This window comes from Girardinichthys multiradiatus, chromosome Y (genome assembly GCF_021462225.1).
Source record: "Girardinichthys multiradiatus isolate DD_20200921_A chromosome Y, DD_fGirMul_XY1, whole genome shotgun sequence".
Taxonomy (NCBI): domain Eukaryota; kingdom Metazoa; phylum Chordata; class Actinopteri; order Cyprinodontiformes; family Goodeidae; genus Girardinichthys; species Girardinichthys multiradiatus.
In genome coordinates this window covers 41,619,234-41,637,798 of record NC_061818.1, presented here as the reverse complement: position 1 = coordinate 41,637,798, position 18,565 = coordinate 41,619,234, and the positions used below count along the sequence as shown (strand labels likewise).

The 18,565-nt window shown below is 42.5% G+C and overlaps 1 protein-coding gene and 2 long non-coding RNA genes across 3 annotated transcripts in view; 1 reads left to right on the top strand and 2 right to left on the bottom strand.

Moving 5' to 3' along the window:
• Positions 1-957, bottom strand: part of LOC124864720 (histone acetyltransferase KAT8-like) — a 34,807-nt gene extending 33,850 nt beyond the window's left edge. The window contains exon 1 of the mRNA XM_047359596.1: positions 531-957. Coding sequence (XP_047215552.1) covers positions 531-849 — 319 coding nt within the window. The 5' untranslated portion in view covers positions 850-957. The remainder of the gene's footprint in view (positions 1-530) is intronic.
• A 1,200-nt stretch (positions 958-2,157) lies between these two features.
• LOC124864767 lies at positions 2,158-3,736 on the top strand. Its single transcript, XR_007037355.1, has 2 exons — positions 2,158-2,432; positions 2,515-3,736. It is a non-coding gene; the product is annotated as an uncharacterized LOC124864767 (long non-coding RNA).
• A 6,297-nt stretch (positions 3,737-10,033) lies between these two features.
• Positions 10,034-11,562, bottom strand: LOC124864651. The gene is made up of 4 exons (XR_007037334.1): positions 11,457-11,562; positions 11,224-11,330; positions 10,339-10,401; positions 10,034-10,219 (listed from the first exon to the last, which is right to left on the bottom strand). It is a non-coding gene; the product is annotated as an uncharacterized LOC124864651 (long non-coding RNA).
• Between the last annotated feature and the right edge of the window lie 7,003 nt (positions 11,563-18,565).

Genomic DNA, 18,565 nt, shown 5'->3' with positions numbered 1-18,565 from the left:
TATAAGTGGGGGGGACCCATAAAAAACACCTGATAAATTTCAGTTGGCACACATGGTGCCAAAATGTCTGATTTAGACGGTTCGCTTGGACTTTTATCAACTAATTCCTCTCTACAACGTACTTGCTTTACTTTGTTGCATGAATTTTAGAGCAGCTAATGGTCAGATCTCGTACTGTGGTTTGCAACTACATACTTTCAAAGGGGTTTTCACAGTATTCTTTGGAGTCTCACATTTATTTTGATATCAGATCAACTGATATAAACCTTGTAGTTCCTGAGAAATGTTCAATTCATTTCGGGTATTTTCGAGCAAATTTGTCAAAAAGAGACCTAGGGTTTAAAAGTTACCTGTTTGAAATATAACTATTCTTCAGACCGCTAATTTTAAGATACTTGAAACGCATCTATGGTCGGATAACAATAATATAGGTAAATCAATGTAGTTTTGCGTATTTTTGTCTTAAAAATTGACGTAATTTGCAGCTAACTAAATCAGAAATAAACCAACTGAACCATAGTTTTACTCACGCCATGTTTTATCGGTTCTTTGACACAAATACGTCTCTCCAATTTCCACCGACACTTCTTGCTCCCTGCCGATGGCGATTTCGCCTGTTCTGTTCGGTGTGAACTGATTACTTGAGCCCCTGGCTTCTCCGGGCCTGCCGATGCCCTCCGCTTCGTCCTCCTCCCCGCCGCTGCCATTGGAGGAACACGCAACGGGGACACTGCTGTCCAGGTCTCCCCGCTCGCTCTCGGTCCGACTTGAATCCATGTCCACGTCCATGCTGGGCTCGGGGTCCTTGGTGTTACAGGAGCTCTTGAGAAACGTATTCCCGCCAGTCATGCCCGTTCGTCTTCAAACCTGGAACACACAACCTGCGACTCTGCGCAGTTTAGCCTCCGACGTCGCTCCTCCCGCTACAACAATCGGCCAAAGACGGAGAGTTGTTTCTTCTTCTGTTGATGTTGGTGGTTGGTAACCAGCGTAAACGTGCAGTACCTCCACCTACCGGACTGGAGTGGCAGTAAATGAACAATAACAAACAATTCACAGATTCTGATATCGTCCCAGTAAAATTGCTTAAAGTAGAGTTAAGATTTTCTTTATTCACTTGTTTTAATATTTCTGTTTCTTCTAAGCTGTATCTGTTGTACACCAGTAATATTTTTACTCCTGGATGATTTCAATGCTAACATTGTCCAGTTTAATGTTTACCTATTTCATAAAGTATGTCATTCAATCCTATGTGTCCTATTCTAACTGAAGTAGTGATAAGTCATTCTCTCCTATTTCTAACTCATATTTGTTTTTTACCAACACAATCTTGAATATTTTAAAAGGTGGCCACTATTACCATTGATGTCCCATTATACTGTCCATACCATTGGAACATGTTCTTTATAGAGGGAATTTCAGTAGGCACTGTTTAAATTATTATTGATTGTTTGGTAAAACGTTTTTTATTTCTATCTCTGCCTACATGAGCCAGAATGAAAAGCTAGTAGAAGGTCCTGTTGCGTAATTTGTTGTTGCTGTTTATTCAACGAAGTACTAATAATTGCTATAAGTTTTGTTGTGTATTCTGCTAAATGATCATTTGGTTTGGTTTCTATCTGCACCGTTCCATTGTGAAATCAAGAATGCCGTTTGTGGAACCATCTGTGCATATAAAGAGATTTTACATATATGATTAGACTATAGCAGATTTTGGTTTTGATTTAGGACTATTTCATTTTGGTTTTTTTTATATCAATCTTAAGGCTACATCCGGTCTAATGAATCCCCAAGGAGGTGTATCAGATATGGGAACTATGAAGGGTGCTCTTAAATATTTTATGCCTGTTTTTTGTGCTTCAACATTCCCTACCCATCCTATACAAAGATGGCAGATGAAAATCCAGGTCTGGATCTCCGGGGCATAGATCCACTCTGGGAGAGAGGAGCACAAAACTATGGTAAGACACGGTCAGGAAAAAAGAAGTAATGGAGCTAGTCAGCTGGCCTCACCACTCAGGTGAGTTAACAATCTGATGCCTTCTTCAGGGTTCCAGCTGCTTAAGAGCTCTTCCTTGATTAGTCCTGATTATCCTCAGCTGTGTGATTGCACCTGCCTGTAACACCCTGCAGGAAGAGCTGAGAGAGAGAAAACCACACACACACACACAATTAACCTGTACTCAACTCCGTGACATGACAGAGTCTCCCTTCCTCTCCTGCTACCTGCCCTCTGGACTCAAAGATCTCCTCCAAGAAACACAGAACATTTGCTCACCTGTCTGTCCACCCTACAACACCAATTGCTCATCTGAAGCGCTGCACCCCGAGGGATTTCACAGTACTGAAAACCTCAGAGTTACACCTCCTGCCAAACTCAGCCTCTGTGGGAAACTTGCCACCTCCTGACGAGCCTCCGTCCTTCCCCAACAGTAAGGTCTCCTCATATTCGTTCAATGGCATCTATATTACCTTCACTCAAACAAACAATAACATCTTACCTCTCTTCCTCAGTGCCAAACCAGACCTATCCAGGAATGAGGTGCCGTTTGTTACAGTTAAAAATTGGCAGCAATATTTTCAGTCATTTAGTCAATCATGAGAAAAATTAAATGGGGGTTCATTTGTTGAAGTCATATTTTCAGTTAAAACCTTAATATTTAGTTTGTTGCTGTATGTAAGACCAGCAGTTACAACCACCACCACTGGAACATTGAGCCGCTCTGTAAGCATTTTCTATTGTTTTTTCATTTTTACAGTTATTTTTTAAAATATGTTTAAAGCCAGAAGCAGACTCAAAATCTGTTTACTTTTGTTAAGTCCACATCTCTGTTTTGATTAGCAGCCTACTGTGACTTTCAGAGGTATTCTTTTGACCCACATGCAGAACCACACAAACTGGAGATGAAGAAACACTTAAAAGATTTATTTTGACACCAAGAAGGAGAGATAATTCTGGATTCAGGTACTCTGGGTTTGAGGGTTCTGGAAAGGACAGCAACAGTTAGTGGGAGTTTTCTGAGAATGGTTGATCGGAAGGAGGATTAATAGGTAGAGAAGCCTTACTGTTCTGAGCGCGATGGAATGCTATGAGGCAGGGTTGGGATTCCAGTGGTGAGTCTTGTAGAAGCTGGTGACTCCACGCGACTGTTGGAGAGTGGGCAGGCAGAGGCTGAAGGTTCAGTAGAAAGGTTTTCCAGAAACGAGCGGATAATAAGTGATGTTGCGTGGAGAAATCCGGGGACAAAGTGGCTTCATAAATCTGGGGACAGGAGACAACGAAGGAGGACTTCTTCCTGGAAGAATTCAAAAGACAGGTTAGAAACTACTTAGAGGTCTAATTGAGAACTTGAATTTACCAACAACGTGGACCATCAGGTGAAGAATGCTCGTTCAGCAGCTCCTTCAGAACACCGTGGGAGATGATGACTTGCGCCCACCAGCAGAGCTCCTCAGGAGAGACTGGGAAAAACCAGCCACGCAAACAATTGTGACATCCTGTCTGCATTATTAACGAAAGTAAAAAAATAAAATAAATAAATGCTTGTGTTGTTTAGCACAGCAGGGGGCGCTAATTGAATAATGCGAGACGATAGGAACCTAGAGGAGTGAAACAATGTAGAAATACATACAGATGTTTTTTTTTTTCTTTTAAGTAAAGAAGAACCCTAGCCAGAGAAACCATTTATTTGATTTAAAAATGGAAATGAAACAAATTTCAATCTTTTTCTTTTATTTTAACACCTGAACCAATTAAAAAAACTCTGCTGTTCTTAGTAACTAAATATGTCCAGCAGGGGTACTCCAATCTGTAATTTGGGTTCAGTTCTAGACATCACCAGAGCCTTGCAGAAAATGATAACACCCCTTAAACTTTTTTTAACCTTAAAACTACAAACTTCATTTTATTTTATTACCCCCTCCCCCCCAAAAAAGTGCATTGCTATTGAGCCTTCAGAGTCTAAATCCAGATGTTCTGGGTTCAGAGGTTCTTTAGAGAACATTACAGAACCAGCAGCATTATGAAGGCCAAGGAACGCAGCAGACAGGCCAGAGAGAAGGTTCTGGAGAAGTTTAAAGCAGGGTTAGATTTAGTTGGGTTTTTTTTCAGCAGGAACAAGGAAGTTGGTCAGAGGTGATGGGAAGATGGATGGAGCTAATCCAGGACAATCCTGGGAGAAAACCTGCTAGAGGCTGCAGAAGACCTAAGACTGGGGTGGAGGTTCACCTTCCAGCAGAACAACCACCCTAAACATACAGCCAGATACAATGGATGGTTTAAATCAAAGCAGATCAATGTTTTAGAATGACCTAGTCAAAGTCCAGAGCTTAATCACAATGAGAATCTGTAGGAAGACTTGAAAGGTGATGTTCACAGATGTTCTCCATCTCTATGTTTAGCACAGAAGAATGGGTAAAGTGTTAGTTTCACTATGTACTACTTGTTGGTGTGTAAAATAAAATCTCATTAAATTCTACTGACCTGTGTGGTTGCACCATGAGAACTAGTGAAAACGTTAGAGGGGTATGAATACTTATACAGGTCCTTCTCAAAAAATTAGCATATTGTGATAAAGTTCATTATTTTCCATAATGTCATGATGAAAATTTAACATTCATATATTTTAGATTCATTGCACACTAACTGAAATATTTCAGGTCTTTTATTGTCTTAATACGGATGATTTTGGCATACAGCTCATGAAAACCCAAAATTCCTATCTCACAAAATTAGCATATCATTAAAAGGGTCTCTAAACAAGCTATGAACCTAATCATCTGAATCCACGAGTTAACTCTAAACACCTGCAAAAGATTCCTGAGGCCTTTAAAACTCCCAGCCTGGTTCATCACTCAAAACCCCAATCATGGGTAAGACTGCCGACCTGACTGCTGTCCAGAAGGCCACTATTGGCACCCTCAAGTAAGAGGGTAAGACACAGAAAGAAATTTCTGAACGAATAGGCTGTTCCCAGAGTGCTGTATCAAGGCACCTCAGTGGGAAGTCTGTGGGAAGGAAAAAGTGTGGCAGAAAACGCTGCACAACGAGAAGAGGTGACCGGACCCTGAGGAAGATTGTGGAGAAGGGCCGATTCCAGACCTTGGAGGACCTGCGGAAGCAGTGGACTGAGTCTGGAGTAGAAACATTCAGAGCCACCGTGCACAGGCGTGTGCAGGAAATGGGCTACAGGTGCCGCATTCCCCAGACCTGGGCTACAGAGAAGCAGCACTGGACTGTTGCTCAGTGGTCCAAAGTACTTTTTACGGATGAAAGCAAATTCTGCATGTCATTCGGAAATCAAGGTGCCAGAGTCTGGAGGAAGACTGGGGAGAAGGAAATGCCAAAATGCCAGAAGTCCAGTGTCAAGTACCCACAGTCAGTGATGGTCTGGGGTGCCGTGTCAGCTGCTGGTGTTGGTCCACTGTGTTTTATCAAGGGCAGGGTCAGTGCAGCTAGCTATCAGGAGATTTTGGACCACTTCATGCTTCCATCTGCTGAAAAGCTTTATGGAGATGAAGATTTCATTTTTCAGCACGACCTGACACCTGCTCACAGTGCCAAAACCACTGGTAAATGGTTTACTGACCATGGTATCACTGTGCTCAATTGGCCTGCCAACTCTCCTGACCTGAACTCCATAGAGAATCTGTGGGATATTGTGAAGAGAACGTTGAGAGACTCAAGACCCAACACTCTGGATGAGCTAAAGGCCGCTATCGAAGCATCCTGGGCCTCCATAAGACCTCAGCAGTGCCACAGGCTGATTGCCTCCATGCCACGCCGCATTGAAGCAGTCACTTCTGCAAAAGGATTCCCGACCAAGTATTGAGTGCATAACTGTACATGATTATTTGAAGGTTGACGTTTTTTGTATTAAAAACACTTTTCTTTTATTGGTCGGATGAACTATGCTAATTTTGTGAGATAGGAATTTTGGGTTTTCATGAGCTGTATGCCAAAATCATCCGTATTAAGACAATAAAAGACCTGAAATATTTCAGTTAGTGTGCAATGAATCTAAAATATATGAATATTAAATTTTCATCATTACATTATGGAAAATAATGAACTTTATCACAATATGCTAATTTTTTGAGAAGGACCTGTAATTGGTGGGAGTCTAGTCATGTTGCTTTAATGTGGGATGTTTCTAAACATTTTTTACCTTTATGGCTCAGATTTTATTAACATTAAAATATAATAAAGGTTGCAGTTGTGCTTAGTGTGAGAGTTGAATTCAACATCAACACAAAAACAGAAAGTGGTTGAAAGCAATCTGATCTGGAACATTTTCTGAACAATAGATTGACTTGAATTAAAGGATTAATGTTTCTGAGAAAATACCAAACCATGTCCTACATTGTTAAATACACAAATGGTTTACTCAGATTAATTACATGTTATCTGTAAACTGCTGAGCTACTTTTTGTTCGGGAGTGAAGACCAAAACCAGTTGAGTCCATGCAGGTGCACAACGTAAAGTGAGCTGTTTCAATTTTGAAGGGTTTATGTTTCTAATTATGACCCAGTTATTCATTTCCACTCATTAAATTACATTGAAACGGCCAAGAAAGCCCATTTAACACTTTCCAAAAGTTAATTATTTAAATTATTATACAACTGAAACCAATTTAATTCAGTTTCAATTCAGTTTTATTTATATAGCGCCAATTCACAACACATGTCGTCTCAAGGTTCTTCACAACAGTCAGGTTCATACATTCCAATTAATCGTAACCATTGAACAGTTCAGTCAGATTCAGTTATTTATTCAAATTAGATAAAAAGTTTTTCTATCTAAGGAAACCCAGCAGATTGCATCCAGTCAGTGACTTGCAGCATTCACTCCTCCTGGATGAGCATGTAGAGACAGTGGACAGTCACTGGTGTTGACTTTGCAGCAATCCCTCATACTGAGCATGCATGTAGCGACAGTGGAGAAACCACATATTCAGACACACTGAATTTAAAGCCTCTGTGAAGGACTGATGTGTCCAGGTGAGCTGCGTGAAGCTGACACCCCACCCACTTGAAAAATTCCAGCAAATAGACAGAATGTTAAGTGCTTCGTTTGTGCAGGTTTGTGCCGTTAAAATTTTCGTTTGTGCTGTTTTAATATCTGAGATATTATAAGGTTTAATTTCGGCCGATGACGTCACCATCCCCCCATTTTACTCCGAATTCAACCGGAGTGGGCTCATTTTTTAGTGCTTCGTTTGTGCAGGTTTGTGCCGTTAAAATTTTTGTTTGTGCAGTTTTGGTTTATGAGATATTAAAGAATATATTTTTTTAGGTCATCCAGAGGTCACCATCCCCCCATTTTGCTCCAAATTGAACCGGAGTGGTCTACCTTTTTAATGCTGTTTGTGCCGCTTTTATGTACAAGCTATATAATTTTCTTTCAGGCAATCACTGACGACTTAAATCGATGACGTCTATGGCCTGCGCTGAACATCATCACCACCAAGCAAGCAGTTATTAATTTCGTGTTTTTCTTTCATCATGCAAGTTAAATTGTGTTTTTATCCGATGTTGTAAAATGTATGCCTTGTTATAGTGTTTTGCACTTTATTCCTTAATAAAGATTATGAAACTTTTTTGGTCTCAAAGAAATTTGCTTTAAATATGTCTACTAAGTCACCAATACATTTATCTTTCTACACAGTAATTCAATATTATCCTCTCACAAATGGGGACAAATCCACCAGCTGCAGCTACACATTCCTTGCCCAAAACCTGACATGGTCTGCGACCACTATGATGTAATGTTTATAATTTCAATAACTGTTCTGTGTTACTGTTGTGGTTTTAATAATCTAATTCAGCTCGTGTACGCTGGACAAAAGCGGAAGTGCGAGTAGGTCATTGGCTCAAAGTTCATAACCAAGTAATTTACTTTTTGTTCAAATAAAATTTTAAAATGCGTCAAGCATTAATTTCTAATTTCTGACATTAAATGTAAGAATTTTTAAAAGCGCTTGGCAACTTTGATATACTAAGTTCTCACGCAATGTCATAGGGATTGGCTCCACCCACGTACTGACCCCCACCACTTACCTTGTTTTGGCCGTAATTTAAACGTTTTACTACTTGTTCAAGGTAAGTAAGCTAATAATGTTTAGGTTTTAGATAAAACACTGTTTTTTAAAAGTCCAGACTTTTAAAAAATGTTGAAACAAAGATTCGGCAAGGCTTCATTTTGCAGCTATTCCATTCATTTTCAGTCATCAATGTTTAGCTACATCAGTAGACTCCACAGAACTAAGACACGTTTTTAAAGTTGAACAGATACTTCAATTGAAAATTCACAAGACAAGTAGTAGTAAAAAATTCAACATTTAAAATAAAATAAAAACATACTATAATTACAACACAGCATAAATGGCATACAGATTTGAGAGAACAATTTAAACTGAGTTTTTGAGTTGTGATAGAATGCTGAAATATCAATGTTTTGTGGCTTTGGGAGATTATATTGGCCAGAATAATATTTTGATTAATGCTAATCAAAGCCTTTTCGTTCTTTAACTAGATGCCTCGACAGCCATCAATAGACAGGGATTTCCTTATTGCAGTTCTCTGCAGTTCAAAAGAAGCTATCCTTCTAAATGGCAAAATAGCCACTCCAGCTGCCACTATTTGGACAGTATTAAGTCAGCAGCTGGAAAACAAGATGTCTCCAAAAGCCCTGTACACTTTTGTAAAATCTAACAGACACAACATCTGGTCATGTTTGGAGATCAGTGAGCAGGAAAGTGATCGTGAGAGCAGTGTGGACACAGAGTTTGACTCAGGCTCCATTTCTCCTGGACAAGACGACTGCTCAGGTTTTCAGCTTGAAGTTCCTTTTGAGGAATGGATCAAATTTGTACCTGAGAAAGTGGAATATAATGACAAGTTTTCATCATCTGGCAAAAGGGAATACATGATTTTGAAGCCTGGCACTTGGAGTCATGTAATTAACCATCTGATTTGGAAAAAGATCAAAAGCACATGTACATTTGTGTTCCAGAGAGCAAAAGTTTATCCAACTGTCACAAGCAACTACATAGATATCAAAGGCTTATGTAAAGAGTGTCAAGGCCATATTAAAATGACTTGTGCTAGAGAGCCAACGGTAAACAGCCCAATGCTGCTTCAGTGTTCCATCGAAGACATTGATATCTCCTTGCACACTGGGCAATCCAAGAGGTTCATGTCTGGAAACCTTCGTGCACAGATTTCAAAAGAACTGTGTGAGGGCAGGATGGAGCCGGCTGTATGGAGGTCAGCGAAGGCATCAGATTTGATGGATATTGGAGATGCTGAGCCAAGTCACCTTCCAAATTTGGCCACCCTACGAAAAGCTAAGCAGGAGAGAAGAGATTTGGAATTAGGTGACAAAGATCCCATTTTGTCTTTGCAGTTATTAAAATATAGCACACCTCACAGTGGTAGTATAAGAGACATTGGTCTAGACAAGTTCTTCTGCCACTATTGGAGTCAAACACAGCTACATGTGTATAAGGCATTGTCCAAAAAATGCCCCTCAGTAATTTGCTTTGACGCAACTGGCTCAGTTGTGAGAAGACTGGTGAGACCAAATGGTACATCTGGCCGCATCTTCTTATATCAAGGCGTTCTGACAGGGGACAACTGCTCAGTCCCAGTTGTGCAAATGCTGTCAGAGAGACACGACATTAATGCAATTGCAACATGGCTGACAGAATGGCTTCGTACAGGTGCTGCTATACCAAAGGAAGCCGTGAGTGACTTTTCTCTGGCTATTCTTGGTGCTCTGGTGAAGGCCTTCACTCCTTACCCCGATCTGAAGACATACATTAACGAATGCTTCCGTTTGCTACTTGGGAACCAGTCTGCAAAACTTCCTTCTTGTTTTATCAGGGATGATGTGGCACACTGCATAAAGATGATCTGTCAGTGGGACTGCCTGAAAAACAAGTCACACCGTGTCAAAGATTTCTTTGTCAGGGCAATAGCAAAGCTTCTTCAATCACAATGCTTGGACCATGCAAAACAGCTAATACATGCCATCACTGTTGTGGCCCTCAGTGAGGCAGAGGGTGATGATAGTTCTGGAGTCCCTCTCGAATCAGAGATGTGCAAAAAATATCTAAAAACCCAGATCACAGAAGACTCCATCATCATTCCAGCTGAAGATCCAAATGAAATGCATCAAGTGGATTCTTTTGACGAGATCCAGACTGACCTACGCGGCTGGGTATCAAACATATGCGAGGAGAGCAGGTCACTCGCTGCAGCCAATGGGGATAGGGACAACATCCATTTTCTCCCTGATATTGTTCCACACATAATAAGACTAGCAAGTTACTTACCACTTTGGACAGGAGTAATGGTCCCCCTCTTCAAAAGCACCAACCTCACAGCAAGCTCAGCCACTGTTGAAGCAGAATTAAAAAATGTAAAGCATGGCCTTTTTAAACACGAGAACTTACCCATTCGAGTTGATCGTTTTATTTCTCGTCATCTTTCCTTTATAGAAGGAAATATGCGGATTTGTTCTGCAAAAGCGAAAAATGATGAGGAAACATCTGGATTAGCAAAAGTTTCCGAAACAAACTCTGTATCCATGACTACCCACAGTGCTGAAGCCAAGACAAGAATGGATTCTCACCAATCTGTAGAATCCGATGAAACCACAAACATTCCTCCAACAGATGAAGACGTGGTTGAAAACTGGAGGGGACTAATTCTTCCACCCAAAAAAAGGAAGATAACTTTTTATCTCACTTCCTGCACTGAATGGCTCCATGCAGATCCATCTTTTGGGGCAAAAAGAGTGAAAGTGGGACTATTAAAAAATGGAAACCTGCATCAACCGATTAGAGTTGGGAAATCAACAATCTCTGTTCTGAACACATGTGCATTTGATGCGTTTTGTCAGTGCTTATGCTGTGCTTTCTGTGACAGCTCAGCATTTCACAATGTTGTCAGGAACAACAGTGACAACCCCATCTTGCTGCTGGTAAAAGCCATTGCAACAGATGGTGTGACCTCAAAGATCTATTCACAGAGGGCAGAGCTGCTTAGTGCAATGTTTGAAAAAATCCAGTTGAGGTCTGGTGCCCATCAAATCGATGCCCAGTGCAATATCTCCACGGTCATTGGAAAAACAATGAGAAATATATCCAGCGTTTACATCTCAAAACACTGCTCTTCACAGTTCTGCCAGCTAAACAAAGGAACAACAAGGGAAGTACCATTTGTTTCTCCTGACATTTCTGTGCTGATGGACTGTGGCATGGCTCAGCTTGACATTTCAGTGGAAAATGGACTCTTCCTTCCGGAGTCTCCCTGCCTTCGCCCACTACCGAAGGAATCAGAATGTCCACTTGAATTCAAAACAGGAGCCAGCACCTCAGGAAAAATGCTCTGTGCTGGAACTGTTACTTACAGCTACAGCATTGGAGAAATAACATGGATTGACACTGACCTTGCAAACACAACTCAGTTTCCTTTGAGTGAATTTCCCCCCACTGTGGCTCTCCAAGGAAAGACATTCTCTTTGAGAGGAGTCATCGCTTTCAAGGAAAGCTTGACTAAAGATGGTCTGGGACATTACATTGCATACTGCCGAAGAGCTCCATGTGTGTGGGAGCTTTATGATGACCTGGCAAATATAGTGAAGACTGTGTCTGAAAAGAAGACAATACAACCACATGCAGTGTTATACACAGGAGACTGAATGCTGTGAATCAACACATTTTGTGGGAAAATTTCTGAGAAGCCCAGATCAAAAGGCAAATACATTTTGCCATGGTTTGATATTCCTGACCAGAAATAGGTTCTATTTTAATGTTCTTTGTTACAAGTTCTTAGATGGTTAAGTATGCCATATTTTGCCTGTGGTGATTTATAACATAAAGTTAATTTTCCAAATCAGAAGTATTTATTCTTCTTTGAAAGTATAATGTAGATTACATTTTCAAACAGTAACTTGGTTATGCGTGATCTCAGAAGTCATGGTTACCTCTCTCAATTAATTAGAATAGAAAACCTTTATTGTTCCACAATAGGAACATTTGAGTGTGTCAGCACCAAACCATAAGGCGATGAAAGTACACAAGTTCATATTTATCTAAAAAAGTAGAAAACTTACCCAAACTAAAAGCTATAAGAAACAAAGTGCAAAAAACAATCACAAAAAGGCTGAAAGGGATTTACAATAAAAGAGAGGAAAAATACAATACTGTGCAGTTATCAGTAAGGTATAGGTTATATATATTAAATTAGGCGTGCAGAACAATCAGGTGACAGTGGTGACAACATTTATGTAAACACTTGATCAGATACAAACTTGATCAGATAAAAACTTCAATATTGGCATGAAAGTAGAAAACCTATTGTTTGTTGGAAGCAGTGATGGTTAGTCTATAAAGTCTAACAGCAGCTCTGATCTGCAAAAAAGTACTTTTGTCCACTTGAGGTAAAGCTTCACTTAGGCTAAAGTACCTCTCCATGTCTTTACTAGCTTCATGTATGGGATGGGAAATACTGTCCAACTATGAATATATTGGTCATGTGCCCACCTCATGGTGGTGATGATGTTCAGCGCAGGCCATAGACGTCATCGATTTAAGTCGTCAGTGATCGCCTGAAAGAAAATTATATAGCTTGTACATAAAAGCGGCACAAACAGCATTAAAAAGGTAGACCACTCCGGTTCAATTTGGAGCAAAATGGGGGGATGGTGACCTCTGGATGACCTAAAAAAATATATTCTTTAATATCTCATAAACCAAAACTGCACAAACAAAAATTTTAACGGCACAAACCTGCACAAACGAAGCACTAACCATTCTGTCTATTTGCTGGAATTTTTCAAGTGGGTGGGGTGTCAGCTTCACGCAGCTGTCCAGGTGCACCCTGCCTCCCGCCCAGTCACTGCTGTAGATCGCCTCTGTACAGGTCCTTCTCAAAATATTAGCATATTGTGATAAAGTTCATTATTTTCCATAATGTCATGATGAAAATTTAACGTTCATATATTTTAGATTCATTGCACACTAACTGAAATATTTCAGGTCTTTTATTGTCTTAATACAGATGATTTTGGCATACAGCTCATGAAAACCCAAAATTCCTATCTCACAAAATTAGCATATCATTAAAAGGGTCTCTAAACGAGCTATGAACCTAATCATCTGAATCAACGAGTTAACTCTAAACACCTGCAAAAGATTCCTGAGGCCTTTAAAACTCCCAGCCTGGTTCATCACTCAAAACCCCAATCATGGGTAAGACTGCCGACCTGACTGCTGTCCAGAAGGCCACTATTGACACCCTCAAGCAAGAGGGTAAGACACAGAAAGACATTTCTGAACGAATAGGCTGTTCCCAGAGTGCTGTATCAAGGCACCTCAGTGGGAAGTCTGTGGGAAGGAAAAAGTGTGGCAGAAAACGCTGCACAACGAGAAGAGGTGACCGGACCCTGAGGAAGATTGTGGAGAAGGGCCGATTCCAGACCTTGGGGGACCTGCGGAAGCAGTGGACTGAGTCTGGAGTAGAAACATCCAGAGCCACCGTGCACAGGCGTGTGCAGGAAATGGGCTACAGGTGCCGCATTCCCCAGGTCAAGCCACTTTTGAACCAGAAACAGCGGCAGAAGCGCCTGACCTGGGCTACAGAGAAGCAGCACTGGACTGTTGCTCAGTGGTCCAAAGTACTTTTTTCGGATGAAAGCAAATTCTGCATGTCATTCAAGATGGCGCCGCAGATGGTCGCCTCGGCGTGTTGGTGCGCATTGTTTTGTTTTGTTTTTTGCTTTAAAACGGTCTTCTGTGATGGTACCCGGAGCTCTCTCACCAGAGAAGAACTCATGAACATCAGGGCTACTACACCAGAGGAGTTATTTCCAACATTTCTGCCTACTGCTCTGGAATATTTGGACATTCTGGTCAAAGGTGCGCTCACCTTTGTTCACGCGGTGAAACGCCGGAAGAGAGGGAAACGGGCTGGGGTGCTGGTACGTCTTCGCCAGCGTGGACTACGAACACCGTTACCTGGAATATTTCTCTCTAACGTGCGCTCACTTCCCAACAAAATGGAGGAACTACAACTGTTGTTGGGGAAAAACAGGGACTTTTATTCATCGGCAGTTTTGTGCTTCACGGAGACGTGGCTGTGTGGATTAATACCGGACTCTGCGCTGCAGCTGGCAGGATTCCAGCTCTACAGAGCGGACAGAGACACGGAACTCTCCGGCAAAGCGAAAGGTGGAGGAATCTGTTTTTACCTCAACAGTGGTTGGTGCAACGACGTGACAGTGATTCAGCAGCACTGTTCTCCAGACCTGGAATCCTTCATCATAAACTGTAAGCCTTTCTATTCCCCCCGTGAGTTCGCTTCGTTCATCCTGGTCGGTGTTTACATCCCACCGCAAGCTAACGTGCAGGTCGCACAGCGCATGCTCGCCGACCAGATACTGAGTGTGGAGCGGACCAACCCGGACTCCTTAGTAATCGTCGCTGGTGACTTTAACAAAGGTAATCTGACCCACGAACTTCCCAAATACAGACAGTTTATAAAATGTCCGACCAGAGAGGACAACATTCTGGATCACTGTTACACCACCATCAGAGACGCTTATCACGCCGTCCCACGTGCTGCACTGGGCCAATCCGACCACATTATGGTCCACCTGATTCCTGCATACAGGCAGAAACTAAAGCTCTGCAAACCTGTTGTGAGGACGACAAGGAAGTGGAGCAGTGAGGCTGTGGAGAATCTCCAGGCGTGTTTAGGCTGTACAGACTGGGATGTGTTCAGGACTACTACCAACAGTCTGGACGAGTACACAGAGGCTGTGACTTCCTACATCAGCTTCTGTGAGGACAGCTGTGTACCATCATGCACCAGGGTGAGTTACAACAACGACAAACCCTGGTTCACAGCTAAACTCAGAAGGTTTAGACTGGATAAGGAAGAGGCCTTCAGGAGTGGGGACAAAGACATATACAGAGAGGCCAAGTACAAGTTTGGCAAGGCAGTGAAAGAGGCCAAACGACTGTACTCTGAGAAGCTCCAAATCCAGTTCTCAGCCAACGACTCTGCGTCTGTCTGGAAAGGGCTCAAGCAAATCACCAACTACAAGCCGAAAGCCCCCCACTCCATCAACGACCGACGCCTCGCCAACGACCTGAACGAGTTCTACTGCCGCTTTGAAAGACAAAGGGACAGTCCTGCAACCATCTCCCACGACGCCCCCCAACAGCTGCAGCCACAATCCACCACCCCCACCTCCCCAACCTCAAGAGGGGCCTTGGCACCTCCAACCCCCACCAGCCCCCTACCCACGCCGAGGACGGCTCTTTCCATCCAGGAGAGGGACGTCAACAAACTCTTCAGGAGACAGAACCCCCGGAAAGCTGCTGGTCCGGATTCTGTCTCACCAGCCAGCCTGAAGCACTGCGCTGATCAGCTGTCTCCAGTCTTCACAGACATTTTTAACACCTCACTGGAGACATGTCATGTGCCAGCCTGCTTCAAGTCCTCCACCATCGTCCCTGTTCCCAAGAAGCCAAGGACCACAGGGCTTAATGACTTCAGACCCGTCGCCCTGACCTCTGTGGTGATGAAGTCCTTTGAGCGCCTTGTGCTCTCACACCTAAAAGACATCACCGACCCCCTCCTGGACCCCCTGCAGTTTGCCTACAGAGCCAACAGGTCTGTAGATGATGCAGTCAACCTAGCCCTTCACTTCATCCTCCGGCACCTGGACTCCACAGGAACCTATGCCAGGATCCTGTTTGTGGATTTCAGCTCTGCCTTCAACACCATCGTCCCAGCTCTGCTCCAGGAGAAGCTCTCCCAGCTGAGTGTGCCCGACTCCACCTGCAGGTGGATCACTGACTTCCTGTCTGACAGGAAGCAGCGCGTGAGGCTGGGGAAGCACGTCTCTGACTCCCTGACCATCAGCACCGGTTCCCCCCAAGGCTGTGTTCTCTCTCCTCTGCTCTTCTCCCTGTACACCAACAGCTGCACCTCCAGTCACCAGTCTGTCAAGCTTCTGAAGTTTGCGGACGACACCACCCTGATCGGACTCATCTCTGATGGTGACGAGTCCGCGTACAGATGGGAAGTGGACCATCTGTTGGACTGGTGCAGCCAGAACAGCCTTGAGCTCAACGCTCTAAAGACAGTGGAGATGGTTGTGAACTTCAGGCAGAACCCAGCCCCACCTGCCCCCATCACCCTCTGTGACTCCACAATTGACACTGTGGAATCTTTCCGCTTCCTGGGAACCATCATCTCCCAGGATCTCAAGTGGGAGCCAAACATCAGCTCCCTCATCAAGAAAGCCCAGCAGAGGATGTTCTTCCTGCGGCAGCTGAAGAAATTCAACCTGCCAAAGACTATGATGGTGCACTTCTACACAGCCATCATTGAGTCCATCCTCACCTCCTCCATCACCATCTGGTACGCCGCTGCTACAGCCAAGGATAAGGGCAGGCTGCAGCGTGTCATTCGGTCTGCTGAGAAGGTGATTGGCTGCAGTCTACTGTCGCTCCAGGAACTGTACACCTCCAGGACCCTGAAGCGGGCAGAGAAGATTCTGGCTGATCCCTCCCACCCCGGTCACAGACTCTTTGAGACTCTCCCCTCTGGCAGGAGGCTGCGGTCCATCCGGACCAAAACCTCACGCCACAAGAACAGTTTTTTCCCATCTGCCACCAGCCTGGTTAACAAAGCCCGGAAACCACCCTGACATTCCCCCTTTCCCCCACACCCCCCCTTTTTTTGCTGACAGGACACCTGTAACCTGTAACTCTATGAGTTACATTAACGCTCAGCTTGGACTCCTGCTTACTTGCACTGCTTTACTTGTACAATGATCACCTGCACTGTTGTATTGCTCTTGCATCTTATACTGCTCTATATTTACTCTCACTCACTTAAAACTGTGCACTTATATTTATATTATATTGTAGATATGTTTGTACTGTTTAACTTGTACTGTATTGCACCGACTACGCCAAAACAAATTCCTTGTATGTCCAAAAACGTACTTGGCAATAAAGCTTTTCTGATTCTGATTCTGATTCTGATTCTGATTCGGAAATCAAGGTGCCAGAGTCTGGAGGAAGACTGGGGAGAAGGAAATGCCAAAATGCCAGAAGTCCAGTGTCAAGTACCCACAGTCAGTGATGGTCTGGGGTGCCGTGTCAGCTGCTGGTGTTGGTCCACTGTGTTTTATCAAGGGCAGGGTCAATGCAGCTAGCTATCAGGAGATTTTGAAGCACTTCATGCTTCCATCTGCTGAAAAGCTTTATGGAGATGAAGATTTCATTTTTCAACACGACCTGGCACCTGCTCACAGTGCCAAAACCACTGGTAAATGGTTTACTGACCATGGTATCAGTGTGCTCAATTGGCCTGCCAACTCTCCTGACCTGAACCCCATAGAGAATCTGTGGGATATTGTGAAGAGAACGTTGAGAGACTCAAGACCCAACACTCTGGATGAGCTAAAGGCCGCTATCGAAGCATCCTGGGCCTCCATAAGACCTCAGCAGTGCCACAGGCTGATTGCCTCCATGCCACGCCGCATTGAAGCAGTCATTTCTGCCAAAGGATTCCCGACCAAGTATTGAGTGCATGACTGTACATGATTATTTGAAGGTTGACGTTTTTTGTATTAAAAACACTTTTCTTTTATTGGTCGGATGAAATATGCTAATTTTGTGAGATAGGAATTTTGGGTTTTCATGAGCTGTATGCCACAATCATCCGTATTAAGACAATAAAAGACCTGAAATATTTCAGTTAGTGTGCAATGAATCTAAAATATATAAATGTTAAATTTTCATCATTACATTATGGAAAATAATTAACTTTATCACAATATGCTAATATTTTGAGAAGGACCTGTATATACTCGTTGTCTTCCGCTTGTCAAAATAAGGTAAGATCTTGCCATGTACTCCATGCAGTATTCATTACCTGCTCACAGTTAAATCAATAAAAAGTAAAAAAATAGGTATATTTTTGTGTAATTCATGCAACGATTATTAAATACACAGTTGAAACAATGAAGAGTGAAATAAGCATATTCTCACATTCTGGGACTGAGAGATTGGAGAGGTCTGTGTGGAGGCACATATTAACTGTCTTATCTTTTGCAGAAGTATGAACAAAAAGTGTAACCAAATAAATGATATATGATGATTTTCCATTTTCTACAAGTATTAAATGAAATGAATGATCTTTTTTTATCAAGTTAAAACACATATGATTGAAATATGATTGAGAACTGATTAAAAAAATAAAAAACATTAGGTTTAGAAATTGTCAATCAGCTATATGTGAAATAGATATAATTTTGATCAGTTGTGATATATGAATAAAAAGGATGAAGTTGAAGTAATGGTTTTAAACTGTAAATGAAGTAAATGCTGTAACTAAAAGTTTGAGCAGCACCAATGTAAGAATTAAAGCCTCTGTTTAAGAGGAAGTGTAACGTTGAGTGAGACAGGAATAGAGCAGATGTTCAGGAATTGGGGAAGTGAGAGCTGTAGCTTACAGCACAAGGCTGATGACTGA